General features: G+C 38.5%; 1 protein-coding gene across 1 annotated transcript; it reads left to right on the forward strand.

Moving 5' to 3' along the window:
• The first annotated feature begins 1,571 nt into the window (after positions 1 to 1,571).
• Positions 1,572 to 11,706, forward strand: LOC131318731 (protein RETARDED ROOT GROWTH-LIKE). Its single transcript, XM_058348676.1, has 7 exons — positions 1,572 to 2,098; positions 3,218 to 3,329; positions 5,054 to 5,213; positions 9,603 to 9,751; positions 9,824 to 9,975; positions 10,902 to 11,016; positions 11,198 to 11,706. The coding sequence occupies exons 1-7, from the start codon at positions 1,677 to 1,679 to the stop codon at positions 11,336 to 11,338; spliced, it is 1,251 nt and encodes a 416-aa protein (XP_058204659.1). The 5' UTR covers positions 1,572 to 1,676; the 3' UTR covers positions 11,339 to 11,706.
• The last annotated feature ends 5,306 nt before the right edge of the window (positions 11,707 to 17,012 follow it).

The raw sequence follows: 17,012 nt of genomic DNA on the forward strand, positions 1-17,012 counted from the left end.
ATAGTGATCTATATGAAATAAAAGCATAAAACTGTAGGAAACCAATCCCCACGCGGTCCAACGCGTGCAACAACAGAGTGTCGCGCGCGAGAGTGGGACCGTCGCGCGCTGGTACTACTACGACGGTTTTTGAAACCTTGCCAGCTTTAGGACCAGGACTGGTATTAATTACCAGCCTTGGCCCTGCCAACCCCCTTCAAGGATCAGAACAGAAAGACAGTAGGTATGCTATACCTTTGGTTTAGTTTGAAACGAATTCGAGCTTTGAGGTTTGATTGAGGTGTTTGAAATGGTTGAGGTGGAAGAACAAGCTTTGTTCTTGGATGGTTGAAGTGTAAAAATGGAGGATTGTGAGTGTAATCCTTCTTTGGGCTTAAAATTTGGTAAGAAACTCCTTTGAAAGAGAACAAATGGAGGGTATTTATAGGAGGAGATGGGGGTGAATCTGGTTGGAAACAGAGGAGTTCAACCAGTCCACGAGGCTTGGCTGAGGTTGCATTGGTGGCCAACTGTCCTCCTTCAGAAAGGTTGGTGGTAGGTTGGACCGTCGCGCGATGGAGCCAGTCTGGCTCGCGATGGTGCGCCCTGGCGCTCTGTCGCGCGATGGATTGAGTCGGGCGCGCGATGGTGCGCCCCGGCGCGGGATGGTTGCGCCCTGGCGCGCATCAGTAGGGTTTTTGGTTTTTGAAGTGGCTTAGGCTAGGTTAGGTTCAAGGGTTTTGCAAACACTCAAAGCTCAAACACGCCATCATTCCCAGGGTGTTCTTGATCCATTTCATCATCGGGGAATCAAAAACCGTAAGTAAACTAATCTGGAAGCCCAGATTGAGGTGTCTACAATATCTCCTTCCATTAGGAAACCAATCAAGCATATATGAAAGTGCCTAAAACGTTAGAGTACTTTATATATGAAAGTGCCTAAAACCCTAGGGTACCCTATGAAAGTGCCTAAACCGCTGAAAACTTATAATAAGAAAGGGCACCTTAAAACCTTATGAAAGTGTCTAAAACCCTAGAATACCCTATGAAAGTGTCTAAAATAGTAGGGTACCCTATAAAAGTGCAATAAGATTGAAAAACACGAAAAAAAAACATATTTTGTGTTAGCCAAATAATGCTCGGCTCATTTAAGACAATTTAAATGAAAAAGACATTTTTTATGTTAGCCAAACGAAGCTATTGTTTCATTAAAGACAATTTTGTCTTTTTACGAACTATAGACTTTAAAATATTTTTTTAATGAACTTTACGCATCATAGAAACTTAAGCTAAACTAAGGCTCTGTTTAGAACCCATGGAAAGGAAATGAAAAGAAAAATAAAATAAAATAGAAGAAAAATGAGAGGGAAAAATTACTATTTACTACACTTGAAATTCTCTTATTTTCTTTCCTCTTTCTCTTCCAATCAAACATTGGGAAAGAAATTTTTTTAATTTTCATTTCTTTTTCTTTCCTTTCCATGTTCCAAAGAGAGCCTAAAACTATTGTGGGGTTGTTTTATTTGTACATTAGACTAAAATATGCTCTATATCTATATCTATATATATATATATATATATATATATATTATAAAAGAGAAAAGTGATCGAGATTCTGTCCACAGCATCGTCGGAGTTACAGAAAAAAGAAAAAACTAATACAGTACTATACTATCGTCGGAGATGCTCATTTGAAGATGTGGCGGCACCGTTCAATCCCCTCTCACATGAAGACTCTCTATCTACTTCCATATCTATCCTCCTCCTCCTCCACCTCGCCATCATTATCAACAAACACAATCAAGGCCATTCGAACACTCTTCTCACTCTCCTCCAACCCTAGTTCTTCTACTCTTCTCCCACCCTCGCCTCACTCTCTCTCTCTTCCCCAAACCCTAATTCTCCGCCCAACTTCTCACCCTTCCAACTACAATCCGCCAATCACTCACGGTTTCGGCTTCCTCCTCGCAAAATGCGTTTCGTCGATCTCGTCGGCGCATACAGTGGACTGGAACGAGCCGGTCTCTTACTCGGAGGACGGGGATTCTAACAGTGGAGGTGTGAGCGAGGAGGACACCAAGTCCTCTATTCCTGTTAGGGCTTTTTTCTTCTCTACAAGGTTGGTTTGTTGTTGCTGTTTTTTGTGTGAAAATTGATTTCGGCACTCAAGTTTTAACCACTGGCACTCCACTTTGTGTCTTGATCATGTGAGAAAACAAAACAAAAAGTGGAGTGCCAAAATCACATCTTTTTGTATATAGAAGCTTCTTCTTTTTTGTTCCATGTGGTTGGATAGTCACGTTGATACAAACTCATGGATAGAATTCACACTTGAAAACCAGCTGGCGCCCAAGAGCTTGTGTACATAATGACAAGCCCATACTTAGTCGATGGGACATTAGGATCGTAACACATGTCTTTACTTTTTGTTTTTTTTCCTTTCTAGTTTATAAATAATTTAGGGTTGCAAACGAACCGAGTAGTTAACGAGAAGCTCGACTTGGCTCGTTATGGGTAGCTTGACTTGGCTCGGCTTGTTAGTAAACGAGTAAAGCTCGAGTTTTAAGCTCGTTCAGTAAACCAGCTGGCAGACGAGCTTGAGCTGAGCTCGTTTATAGAGGCTCGTTTAATAGATGAATCGAGCTCAAACACCTCGATGTTGTACTATCCGAGCTCGAGCCAAACTAGTTTTGAACGAACCGCGCTCAAACACTTCAAAGCTATGCTTTCTCGGCTCGGCTTGTTTACGACCTTATAAACATTAAACTAATTACAATGTATGAAAGACAGAATTGTAAGACAGGTGTTAGGCCATCTCCAGCCCTTTACTCAATCGTCTGCTTAATTTGAGTAGAAGTTTGACGAAATACTTCAATTGTTTTGAAACACTCCGATGTAAACCCAGATGAGATGTAAACTTAAAATGGACTAAAAACTTCATTAAGCTACAGAGTTTCGTTAAAGAAATTTCCAAATATAAGAATCTCTCTTGACTTGAGTAAAACTAAGAGTAAAAGTGATATTCATACGAGTTTGAGCACAATATAGCAAAGTATTTCTTGTAACTCAAGTTTATGGATACAAAATCGATATTCTATGGTCCATGATTGTTCCGTATTTCACTTTGATATTGTTTAGCACCCATAACTTTGTTTTCATATTAGAAACTTGGTCTGAGATTATTTGTTGTTGTGCAAATTATCAGAAGTTGACACTGACACTTATGCTGGTAGTGTAGTGTGGATTTGAGGAGATTAGTGGAGCAGAACAAACCCAATTTCATTCCACCTACTTCTCGCATGACTAATTATGTCGTGTTAAGGTTTGGCAATGAAAAACCTGGTCCCAATGTAAGTTCTTCTTCTAGCCTCCTTGATTTAGATACATTTTGCTGGCTGATTTTAGTTGTTAATGATACATTGGATGTTGACTGTTGTGATATGTTAATATTCACCTTTGTTTGAACGGCAAAAAAAATTCATTGATCTTGAAATTGTTACAAGACTAATAGGAGCAACCGAGCAAGGAAATAGCATCATGCTCAAAGAACAATCATCTGCCCAATCCAAGACCCAAACCTATGATTGGCAAGAAGCCAATCAAGGACACCCTTTGGGTCGAAGCCCGCCTAAAGGCCGAAGCCAAAACACCCCAATGGGTCTAAATAACCCAGATAATACAAAAAAAACAGCCCCAACAGCCCCAGCAACCCAAACAGCCCCGTCATCGGAAAGATGCATCCTTGCCACCACCGGAACCCGGGGAACTTGGAAACATGATTTCTTGGTAGTCTGTTTTATTTCCTCTTCCAGTGTGAATTATTGTTTGTTGATTGTGTGCCATGCTCAGAATGTCTGTTGTAATCTGTGTAGCCATTTATTCTGTTTATAGTAGACTAATAGTTCTGTCAAGAAGTTGAATTATAAGGTGTTGAACACTTGCTTAATCTTGGTGGGGAGTGACTACCTCTGATTCTATAGCAGTCATAAATAGTCTTCATGTGTTGCTCCTTGCCGGGATATTCCTTTTTAGATAAATCTTTCTGGAAAGGTAGGTTAGCTATTCCGCCTCATCAACTCCTTCAGACCCTTATCCTCTGCAAAAGCGAAAGCTTTAGCTGTCTTCTACTCTTTTTCTTCATCTGCCTGCTTCACGTGCTTTATCAGATTCATCAGAATTGGCTTCGGTTCTATCTCTTAATTCTTCTGCTTCCCCATCCGATCCAACAAACCTTGCCCGAGCCCACCCTTCTGCTTAAGACTTTGGATATGGAAATTCCAAAAGGAAAAGTCGAAGGCAGGTAAGTTTGACTGGAGAAAGAAAAGAAGAAACGAATAAGTCAAAGTAATCCGATCTCCATCGCTTGAGACATTCTATTAGGCTCCTTGCTCGCCTCAATCAATAAGCTTTGGCTTGAAAGCGAGTCTGATGTTCTTTCTCGGTCTTTTCTTCCAATGCCTGTTATAGGCCCTGAAACAGCATTCTTGGATAACTTTTGATACCTGCTTGTACATTCTCTGTAGCTCAGTCGTTGTGGCCCAGGTCAATGAAGTAAATCTCCCCATTTGGTCTCTACATTTTCATAATTTTGTCATGGAAAATTTTGTACCCACTGTCTTATCCAGAACCTTAACGATAAAAGACTTGTTGAAATATTTTGTACCCAACTGTCTTATCCAGAGCCTTAACTATTTCCTCCTTCAAAGCATGTCACTAATTTTTAATTGTATGCAACTGGATAGTCCTTTTTCAGCATTGATATTCTGCCAAATAAATTTGAGTTATGCAGTTAAGCTGTTAGTATATTATCCTTCAACTAATAGTTGGTTTTGGTTATATTAAAGAACAGAGCTTGCCCTTATTTGAAGGAAGTGCGTTAACTTTAAGGTTTTCATTTTGTGTATTGTTGCTTCCCTCATTTCGTTATTGCATAGCAGTAACACCTAAGCTGAGACCGTGCAATGTTGAAATACGTTCTTTCTAATGAATCATACCCACAAAATTCAAATTCGCCTGTGCATGATTTGACGAGTTGGATGCCCATTGTAAATCTATGCTATGTTTTTCTTGTCAGGGTTTGGGTGCCAATTTAAGCGGAAGTGACTGCTGTTTCATGGTAGTTTTTCAGTATGGCTCAATCGTCTTGTTCAATGTACGTGATCACAAAATTGATGGATATCTGAAAATAGTGGAGCAACATGCTTCTGGGTTGCTCCCTGAGATGAGGAAGGATGGTAAGCATTGATAAATAGTATTTCATTGCTTGATTATGGAATTAAAGTATTTTGTACCAATTCGTTCAATTCCTTTGAATGCTTCCCTTTTACTTGAGATGTCATACGTAGGAAACATTCATAGGATACAGGATAAGAATATGATCCTAGTGACAGGGTGGAATCTATACAAGTAGGATACAATATGGCAAGAATACCTTGTAAAGGACATTTTCTTAAAATTTTGACATTGTAGTTTGTAGAAAGATAAAACCAAAAGCAAGAATACATTCATTTTGTTGTAAATGTCTAGCATCCATTGACGCCAAAACCAAAACTAACAGCTCTAAGCAAGGTAATAAAAAACTCATATCCTAGGGATGAAATCGGTTCGGTTCAGTTCGGTTCGGTTGTTTTTTCGTCGATTTCCCACCAAACCGATCTAGTCAGTTTATGAAAGTTTGAAACCGACGCCAACCGATTGAGGGAAGAAACCGTTTGGCTCGGTGGTGATTAAATTGGTTCGGTCCGGTTGGTTTGATCAGTTTAGCGAGTGGGATTTTTCAAAGAAAACTAAAAGATCAAATCATGAACTTGGCACTGGAGAAAGCGAGAACTGGCGAGGAACCACCGGCGAGGCAACACGAGCCACACAAAGATCTATGTCCTTTGTTCAATGACTCCATGATGGCTATATATGTTCTTCGTTCAAAGAGATTTTTCTGTGCATATTTACTCGTCGAGAGAGAGAGAGAGAGAGAGAGAGAGAGAGTTATTTGGGTCTGGGCCATTTGGAAAATGGATGCTATCTATTACTACTAGGCTGGATTGGACTAAAAACAGGTGCTAGATTTATTTCGGTTCCGTTCAGTCCTCTGCTTCTTTTTTTTTTTAAAAAATTCTATAACATTCAAAACCGAACTGACTTACATATAAAACCGACCGAAATTGCAAAAAAAAATGATAGGTTCGGTTTTGTCGGTCAAACTTTCATCCCTAGCATATCCTTGGTATCCTTTGCAGTGTTCTAAATGGCAGCCGCCTAGGCGCTTGGTGCCACCCTTTCGCCACGCCTATACCCCTTGGCGTTTGATTTGGCATCCTAGGAGGCTCGGTGTTTGGCGGGCTTGGCGGGCCTTGGGCGGTGTTGTTGGAGGCCTTTGGCGGCCTAAAATGTGTTGTATTATACTAAAAGGGCTTAATATGTAATTTTTACAAAATCATAGATATTTACTACAATTAGACAATTACAGATTACTCCCACACCCATCCTCCAGTTGATCGAAGCCCTAGCCCCAACCCAGTGAACTCCATGCGAGGTCCCATCGTCCATCGTAGTCAGCGTCGGTCAGTCGCCGACTCGCCGGTATGTCTCTCTCTCTCTCTGGATCTCTCTTTCTCGTCTGTCTTCTCTCTCTCTCTCTCTTGCGTCTCTCTTGCTTTCTCCCGTCTCTCCTTTCTCGTCTCTCTCTTCTCTCTCTCCCTTGTCTGTGGCTGTTGAGTGCTGACTGTATATGTAATTGGTTCTCCTCTGTATAAAAAAACAAATTGTAGCCTTGCAAGCCTTTTAGTGTACATATGGCTCTCCTCTGTATATCTTACCATTATTATTACAAAAAAACAGATTGTGTTGTATTAAAAAAACAGAATGCTGCTGAATGTGTTGTATTAAAAAAGTAAAATCAGGTTAGAGTTCACAAAAACTGCACAAAAGATTTATAAATAAAAAAAAATGCCAAATGGCTTGGTGGCGCCTAGGCAGGCTAGGCGCTTGGCGATGGGTCACCGCCCGACTAGCGCCAAGCGCCATTTAGAACACTTTCCTTTGATGAATATGCAACTTTTCATTTTGTACAGGCCAAAGATAATATAAACAAAAGTTTTCGGGGCAAAGTGTGATTTAATCTTTAGCATCTCTTTTGGAGTTGTTAACTTGAATCACATTAATATCTTGAAAAAATTAGGGGTTAGCCTCGCTGTATCTGAAAGGTAGCCTTGCCGTATCCTTCCTGTGTCCCACCATGTTACACTGTGTTTGCTACAACTCAACCCAAATGCTAGCTGTTGAGATGAGGGTTCCCCATGCTTATATACTGAACATTGTTTTTGTATTAACTATTGAGGCAATGTGGAACTTCCCTTACAAAATCCCTGCTGTATCCAAAATAGAAAAAAGTTCAAGTAATTTGCAAATATTGACGGTGATATCTTCTTTGTCAATACTTAATATGCATGTGACTTTCATGTCCTTTCACATCGTATCGAATGGAAGAATGTTTTAAGTTTCATGTGGTACCGGAAGTGGATAAGTATGGGACATGGCTTACTCATCTTGCTCTACCCTGCTAGGAACAACCTTACCTCTCTCATACGGATGTTGGCAAAAGGCTATCCCATCCTTGAACATGGGCATTGTAGGAGAGCGGTTCTAATGTTTCAAGTGGTACCGGAAGTGGATTAGTATGGGACGTGGCTTACTCATCTTGCTCTGCCTTGCTAGGAACAACCTCACCTGTCTCATACAGATGTTGGCAAAAGGCTATCCCATCCCTGAACATGTGCATTGTGGGGGAGCACTCATTTAACCCATTATGTCCTGCTGAAGATTAACCTCACCTGCCTCATGCAGACCCTGGGTCCTTGACTTGGCTTTTCCACCCCAAACCTGCCCGTTTTCTCAAAAGTCTAGCCCTAGTTGCTAATGACACACCGAGTTTCTGCACAAAGAAAACTGGGTTGCAGATGAAAAGGGTCAGAACATACTTGGAGTACATAGCAACCAAAAGATTCTTATTTCTGCAGTTAGTAAAGTGAACTTCATATATCTTCTTCGCTGCCTGGCCCACTGGCCTTTTCCTGGAGATCATTGCAAAATCCATGGAATAATTTCCAGTATTCCCGATAGTTTCAAGTTTTGATCCCTCTGCATGTTGGTATGACTCTGTTGGAGAGTAAGGGAGCTACATGTTGTGCTGTAAGTTCTGTTACAGTTAGTACCATAGTACTAATGCGCTTTCTTGTTAAATAATTTAAATGAAGGAATCGTTTTATTGGTTTGGGCATTACATGGACCACCGGACTAGAACGGTATATTATTGACAAACTGGAGGGTAGAACATATAGGTGAATGAAACAAGTCAAAAGTTCTGTTAGGAGCATTTTTGTGCTGATCAATGTTGGTCCCATGCTGTGTACGGTCTGCATTTTGCACAAGTGCTTCGCCCTATAGTTGACTGATACATTTGTTGTTTTGGTTAATTTGACAACTCAATGTCGATCTTACTGTTCAATTAAGTTTGACTTTTGATAGAACTTGTTTGTTGACTTCATATATTGCGATAATGAATTATGCAACTTGGAAAGGAATCAAGAGAATTGCTTTAATTTTTTTGATAAGTAAAAGATTATTCTACGGTTATTACCAAAAAGGCATTAAGGGAATGCCGCCCGTATACAATAAAAGGCCACAAGACAAAAAGAAAGGCCCTATACACTTGCACTCCTATGCAACTGAGAAAGCTCAAACCAATCTAAAAATTGGTCAAGAGACGGAAAACAATCATTCTTGTCCCAACTATGCAAGCTACAGTTGCTTTAATGATTAGGGGAAGGCAATGCCTTGCCCTCTAGACCTGATTAGCTCTGTCAAAGAGTTGCATTTCGTACATGTAGCTACTATTCACTATCTATTCTGGTGTCGTCAATGTTTGTCGAGAGTATGCTATAATTTGAGAAACCAGGCTTGGTTCACCACTTGACCATCATGGCTGCTCCTTTTGCTCATTGTTCAACTTTTTGTGGCCATATCAGTCAGTTTTTACCATAACATGCCCCTACATGTTGTTAGCTTGCTAGATGCTTCCACTTTAATGCAGCAATGAGCAATCTACTATAGTCCTTTAAAGGTCCCCCTTGGTATTTATGCAACTTTTCATTTTGTACAGGCCAAAGATAACATAAACAAAAGTTTTTCGGGGCAAAGTGTGATTTAATCTTTAGCATCTCTTTTAGAGTTTTATTTATTTATTTATATTTTGCAGTTTGACCCTTATTAATATCTTGCAAAAATTTTGGGTTAGCCTCGCTGTATCCTAAAGTTAGACTTGACGTATCTGTCAGTAGGGATATTTGTTTAGCTGTTTTCTTTTTGCATTCCATTCCTTTTTAAGTTGCTGTTTATACACTTTTGGTTTTTATTAAGTCAAATAGTTGATGGCATGTGTGGCTTATCATCCAAAGCATATTTTGATTATTTTGTACTCATCTGGATACTGGGCTAAGCATTTCATCCAGTTGTTTATAGTCTTCAATATGAGTTGTATGATGACTTGATGTTGAAAATGATGTTAGATGGTTGCATTTTATTTTTAAGCAATGGATTAAAACATTGTCTTGTGGTTGAGAATGTAGAGTATGAGGTGAGAGAGAAGCCGGCTTTAAACACATGGATGCAAGGTGGATTAGATTATATAATGTTGCAATACTTGAACATTGATGGAATCCGTACTGTTGGCAGTGTTCTTGGTCAAAGCATTGCGCTTGATTACTATGTCCGCCAGGTTAGTATCTTGTTGGCTTATTGACTTCTAGATTGTTCTAAGGGCTTCCTAAAGACGTGACATTTCTTGTAGGTTGATGGGATGGTTGCAGAGTTCACTGACATCAATCGTGGGATGGAGAAAACTGGAACCTTTACAATGGAAAGGAAAAAGCTATTTCAGTTAGTGGGCAAGGCAAATTCTAACCTTGCTGATGTGATTCTTAAGCTTGGACTTTTTGAGAGGTAATTGTTGAATCGAAAAGACTGAAACGAAATGATTTTTTTATCATGTTATTCGAAAAGGCAAATGCTTTCAACATTCTGAAAAGCGGGTTTACAGAGGGACTGCTTAGTCAAATGTTAAGAATTTCTTATCTCATTCTCATTTTTCCACCCATCTCGTGTTTCCCAAATCCAACCGGATTGGGGCAACTTTGTTTCCACCAATCTAGTCTACCTTTTTATCGTCTCCAAGAAAGTATTGTTCTCTTCTTTTGGGGTCTGAATCTATGAGGTGGTTGAAGTTGCTATTTAACGGCTGAAGTCGAATGGTCCTCCCTGTGGCTTGATCTAATTTGTTTCATTAACCTCGAACCGCTAGAAGAAGGAAGATAACAAGATTTGGAAATGTTGAGCCCCAAGATGCTTTCTGTGGAGAAAATTGGGAACCCAACCTGTTGTCCTTTTAGCCTAAATGTTTTGCTGTGCCTTCCCTGTAACCTTTTATTTTTAGCTATTAACATTTTGGTTTCATTGTTATTGTAGCATTATATTACAAGCCCATTTGGTGTCTAGTACGGCCGTACGGGTTAAGGATATTCGTTTGCATGTTTAAAACTTTGCTTTTTTAGTTGCTCTTCATTTCATATAATTGTGATACTTTTTGGCTGTGTATCTGAGAAGATTGGGAACCCAACCTGTTGTCCTTTTAGCCTAAATGTTTTGCTGTGCCTTCCCTGTAACCTTTTATTTTTAGCTATTAACATTTTGGTTTCATTGTTATTGTAGCATTATATTGCAAGCCCATTGGTGTCTAGTACGGGTTAAGGATATTCGTTTTCATGTTTAAAACTTCGCTTTTTTAGTTGCTCTTCATTTCATAAAATTGTGATACTTTTTGGTTGTGTATCTGTGGTTTATTGCTAATAAAATAAGTTGGCTCTATTCAGATCAGACATAGCATGGAAGGATGCAAAATATGCTCAGATTTGGGAGTATCTCAGAGATGAATTTGAATTAACTCAGAGATTTGCAAGTCTTGATTTTAAGTTGAAGTTTGTGGAGGTACTGTATTGCCTGTATTAAGGAGTTGTTCAGTCAATGTTTGTCAATTTTGGATTTGCCATCTAAATCTTCTTCCTCTTCCTCTTCTTCTTGTTCTTTTTTCCCCCCGGTTGGATAATCTGGAGAACCGCCTTCCAGATGACATGCTATGTTGTTCTGACAGTTCGATATTTCCTTGCAGCACAATATCCGCTTTCTTCAGGAGATCCTTCAGAATAGGAAGTCAGATTTTCTGGAGTGGCTCATTATTATATTGATTAGTGCTGAAATCCTTATATCCGTGTATGATATCGCCCATAGGTCTGCAATTACACATCTATAACTTTAGCTTCCAATGATGCTTGAGAGCGGAGTTGAATTAATTTCTAGGTGAGGGCAATTGCTGTGTATATACTCTCCGTGTGGATCAATATACAAACCAGATAATGCAAGTCTCTTTTATCTCCTGAAAATTAGGATTTTGAGTGTCCTAAGTTCAGTTTTGTTTTATGCTTGTCACATGAAGAAGATAGATCCCGTCATTTGCTTCAAAATTAGTCTTATTCCTTTTCCATTTCAAATCTGTATCCCACAAATAGTGGGGAATGTGAATCAAAGCATTTGTTTCCTTCTTGTAGCCTGATTTCCCGAGTACGTCAATTGCAACTTTTTGCAAGGTGATAAGGCAGGGTTTCCTTGTTTCTTTCCTTCCTTCTGATCCGCCTGTTTATTTTGAGCTTTATTCTGTCTCAGTATTATATTTGCACCGGCCTTTATCTGTTGTTTTCCTTCATTTGCTTGCAAGTTCTATTTTCCTTTTTTCTCTGCAACTGAAGGCTAAATGTACAGATCACTATGCAACTGAAGGCTAAATGTACAGTTAGTGATGAGTCAGCTCCGAGAAAGACGAACATTTCCTGCATTCGCACAGTTGATTTGTGAATGATAATTTGTGCTGCTTTTTGGTATTTCTGTAATTGTGGGGTGGTGGTTTGAGATCACTCCATGGGTAGATCTGAACCCCTCCTCCTTCCTAGCGCTTGACTGCGAAAGGAATAACTGTTAGTGTCACCGTGAGGTATGGAGTGGCCCCAATAGCTAAAGTGGGAGCAAGTGCTATGTATGAATTAGTCCCAAATGAATTAATAGCACCTGAGACGTTAGGAAATGAGGAAAACTCCCAAATTCCTAGTCTTAACCAACATGCCAACCCTTTGGGATTCGAAGCAAATTAGGAGTGGGGCTATCACGTTGATTTCTAAAAACTAAACCAAAAACCACCACTAGTAATCTTATTTTTCCCCCGGCAAAAGATAATTTTATTGTATGCTCGATAATGTTTTTATTGTATACTCAATAAGGTACACTGAGGAGAAAGACAAAAAAAAAAAAAAAAAAAAAAGGAAAGAAAAAGGAGTGAAACTGCGTCAACGCCAAAGAAATGCATCTCAACTAGCTAGATTTTTCTTATCTGAAGCACATTGCAGTCGTGAAAAAACTATCCGGCACTTACAATGATATTCATCAAAATACAGATAAGAGAATTACAACCATACGCAAAATTAATGGTATACAGGAAACACAAGGAGACAAAGCTGATGTTTACATCCTAAGCACGAGCCTCACGCTCTCTTCACACTGTCAACATGAATCGGTAAAGTGGAGTTAGAAATCCAGACAATAAAGCACCAATGGAGACCAACCCGAGAAACCAACCACAGGCGAAACAGAAAACAAAGGACTGCTAGTATACTGTCAGACTTCGGCAAGCACTCCAAGATAAATGGAGAGCTGCTACTCCCCCCCCCCCCCCCCCCCCCCCCGGCCACACCCCCCTCCCCGGCCCCACCTCCCTTTCCCGAAATTACCCCCTCTCTCCCCCTCTCTCTCTCTCTCTTCCTTTTCTTCCTTTCTTTCTTTCTTTCCTTCCTTCCTTCTTTCCAGTTTCTTCTTTCTTTCTTTTTTTTTTTCCTTTTCTTTCCGGTTCCTCTATCTTTTTTCTTTTTTATTTATTTAAAATTATTTTAGTGTTCCAATTTTCAATCCGGTTGAATTGGTGGAAAATCTTGTTTTCTTTATCATTTTATCTTTAATGGTCATAATGAATTTTTGAACTCATAGAATCAAATATCTCTTAGGGCTAATCAACGAGAGTTCCAAAGTCAAAATTTAATTATGGCCATTTAGGATAGAATGATTAGGAAACTAAAATCTTTCCACTGGTTCAAACGGATTGAAATTTGGAACACTTAATTTTTTAACTATATTTTTAAATATATAAACTGTTTGAAAAGGTTAAAAAAATTAAGTGTTCCAAATTTCAATCCGTTTGAACCGGTAGAAAGATTTTAATTTTCTGATTATTTTATCCTAAATGATCATAATTAAATTTTAACTTTGTATCTCTCATTGATTAGCCCTAATAGATATTTGATTCTAAGACTTTCTTAAGGCTATTCAATGAGAGTTCTAGAGTCAAAATTTAATTATGACCATCTAGGATAAAATGATTAAAAAAATAAAATCTTTCCACCGGTTTAAATATATTAAAATTTGGAACACTTAATTTTTTAACTATATTTTTAAATATATAAACTGTCGAAAAAGTTAAAAAAAATTAAACATTGGTTCAAAGTTGCCCGTTGGTTCAAAAAAATTAATTATGACCATTAGTTCAAACTTACAAACTGTCTAAAACAGTTTATGAAGATTGGAGAGTGGACCCTGTTCCAGAACACCTTTTTAAAAAATATGCATAACTTGAAAAGAGGAGACAGGAACTGAAGCGAGGAGGAGAGAGAATTTTTTTTTTGATCCTTAATTTAATTTTTTATTTACTTATACCTCATTTATTTCATTTCTATAAATACACCCTTTGTATATTTAAAAATATAATTGAAGAATTAAGTGCTTTAATTTTCAATTCAGTTAAATCAGAGCAAGGATCGTTTTTTTTATTATTTTATTTTAAATGGTCATAATGAATTTTTTGGTTTAAAGCCTTTCAACAAATACCCTAAGACTCATTATTTAGTTTCAAAACTCACTTAGGGTGTCCATTGAAAGGCCTTGGAGTCACAAATTTATTAGGACCATTTAGGATGAAATGATCAGAAAAATAACAACTTTGCGCCGGTTCAAACGGATTGAAAATTGAAACACTTATTTTAGTAACTATATTTTTTAATCTATAAAGGACAAAAAAATAAAAATAAAACAGTCGGATAAACATGATCAATTGAAACACTTTTTTTTCTCTCAATTACTTTACAAAGCCTAGAATTAGACTTGAACCTATTATTAAAGAGAAAAAAAAATTCAAACTGAAAAGAAAGAAAAGGAAATAAAATGAAAAAAAAACGAAAAAAAAAAACGAAACTGAAAAGAAAAGAAAAAAAAAGAAGAAGAAACAAACGGTAAAAAAAGAAAGAAAGAAAAGAGAGAGAGAGAGAGGCGGGGGTATAATGGGAAAAGGGAGGTAGGGCCGGGCGGGGGGGGGGGGATGTGTCAAGGAGGGGGGGGGGGGGGGGGGGGGGGGGGGGGGTTAGCAATTTAAAAAATAAATATATCCGAACAAAAAATTTTTTTTGAGCGGCCAACCTAACAAAAAATTGAAAAATACAAAACCAAGAAAAAACACCAAAGCATCAAGATGTAAATTAAAGTTCCAATTTCGCAATCAAACCAATCGACAAGCAAAGCAATAGGAATTGAAGAATGACAATGAACACCATATATACGTGGAAAACTGTTGCATGAGTAAAAATCACAAGAATGAATCAAATACTATTAAGTCAATGTGTGATTACAAAACGACCTCTCTAAAACAATTGTGACTCCTCACTAATTGACCTGAGACCGATTTGCCGACTCATCATTCACCATACCAAGAGTTTGATTGCCGCTACCTTAAATCCAAAACCTTTCAAAAATTCACCGAAAAACAACTCAAATAAGTTGAATCAAAGTTTTAGACACCTCTTGGAGATAAATTGAACTCTTAATGATCCATGGATAGAATAAATGCTCCAAGATACAAAGCGAAAAACCCTCAGGGGTGTATTTCTGCTCTCAAATAAATGTGCGGCTGCTGTGATATGCTGTACCCTTTCTGACCTAACTGATCGACATATATATATATATATAAGTGATGTTGAATATCGCTAAAGTTGTTCGAGAGAAGTAGAAGTCCCTCAAGCAAAAATGGAAGACACTCGAGTTATTTGTCTGGCGACTTCATTCTAGTCCGGTCTGCTCTGCTCGACACGTCCCCTAATAGTAGCTCGAGCCCAATTTCTGACTGCTTTGTCCCCTCAATTGTGAACACCCAAAACTCGACCAAAACCTATCGTACCATCGCTCAATACATTACACGATGATTCCATTTCACATGCCTAAACAGATATTCTAAAAAATGAAATTAAAATTACAACCCAATAAAAATAGGAATACAAATGAATGTGTGTTTTGACATGAAATTACCAACCACGAAAGAGCTCGGCCTATGAAACTTACATAAACCTCCTAAATTATGATTCTTCTAACATGATCAAGATTCCATTTGCAGTCCTCCACCCCGTAAAATTTGGTATCCAATTTTGTCTTTACCAAATAGCCACCCTTGTCTTGAGTAAGTCCTCAACTTCACTTTATTTGGATTTAATTTGTTGTTGGACACTAGATTGTTTCTTGCTAACCAGATGGCAGCAAAAAAGGTATATATATATATCCTTCACCTTAATTTACTTCCAAGCCGGATCAGTGTGTTGTAGAAAACCAGCATATATATCATCAGTTGCAAGTTGCACATAGAGTATAGATGGACAAGTACTATATTAATATATTTGAGATATGCCTGCTGACAGACACATACATAATCTTTGACTGACCGAATTCTCCTAGAGATCGATCGAATTGGAAGTGTAGTTACGTACGTTGAAGGTGAGTTAATTGGTGTTTCTTACAGATCAGGTTTTGCAAATTGTCAGGATGGTGTGTGTGTGTGTCTATATATTTCTGCTCAAAAGGATTGAGATTTGGTTGCAACCTTGTTTTGAACAGCTAGCCAATTAACCAAGCTAAAATCCCTGCCTTTAATTATTGACGCCAGACTTTTTCAGATTGACAATACTATATAAAAGTTTTCTTAACGAGAGAAAATTAGATAATGGTTAGTTCGGTTTTGTTCGATCGAAATGGTCTGATTAGGGAGTCAATGTATATATAGCTAGCACCACGCCCCGCGGAACTGGAACCTAGCTATCTTGTGCATTTCTAATTATATACATATATAGTTGCACAATCAGTCCGTCTCCCGTAAGGACCACCTCATTTTAATAAAATGCGGACCTTCCTTTTCCGATTGAATTTCGATGATCCGAGCCGCTCAATGTGTTCGGAACGTGATTTTAAGGGAAACTGTGAGAAATCAGCAAAAAAAATGACCGGAAAGAGCTTCATCCGAGCAGTTTTTGTTTGTTTTTTTATCGAATGGTTCAAACAAAAACTGCTCGGATGAAGCCCTTCCTAGTCATTTTTTTTGCCGATTTCTCGCGGGTACCCTTAAAATCACGTTCTGAACACATTGAGCGGCTCGGATCATCGAAATTCGATCGGCAAATAGGAGAAATGAGGAGGTCCATATTTTAACTAAAATAAGGACTCCTTCATTTGAGAGGGACTGGTCGCACAATTTCCCTTATTATTAAGGAGGCCGGAAAGGGGTCAAACTGTAAATACATTCGCGAAATACATACAATTATTATACGCCGCGTCCCAGTTTAAAGAATGCAGTGATCGAACCGTTGCATCTGAAAACCCAAACTTGAAACTCCTCCGCCTCCTCCTCCCCAATTTCGCGCCCTTTCGAAATATGTCTCTTCAAACCCCAAAAGCCACCGCAGGCATGCATGCATGTCTCCTCCCCACCGGCCGCCTATACATATCTTCTATATCTATCTATCTATATATACAAACATCACTCTACTTAACTTAAAAGACAAAAAAAAAAAAAAAAA

The sequence above is a fragment of the Rhododendron vialii genome, chromosome 3a, assembly GCF_030253575.1.
Source record: "Rhododendron vialii isolate Sample 1 chromosome 3a, ASM3025357v1".
Taxonomy (NCBI): domain Eukaryota; kingdom Viridiplantae; phylum Streptophyta; class Magnoliopsida; order Ericales; family Ericaceae; genus Rhododendron; species Rhododendron vialii.

What these genes read in the sequence shown, in the direction of transcription:
- LOC131318731 (XM_058348676.1), top strand. Translation starts at nt 1,677, where the DNA reads ATGTGGCGGCACCGTTCAATCCCCTCTCACATGAAGACTCTCTATCTA. An exon ending in AAGCTTGGACTTTTTGAGAG is followed by an intron (nt 9,976 to 10,901) that starts GTAATTGTTGAA and finishes GGCTCTATTCAG; the next exon opens with ATCAGACATAGCATGGAAGG. An exon ending in TTAAGTTGAAGTTTGTGGAG is followed by an intron (nt 11,017 to 11,197) that starts GTACTGTATTGC and finishes ATTTCCTTGCAG; the next exon opens with CACAATATCCGCTTTCTTCA.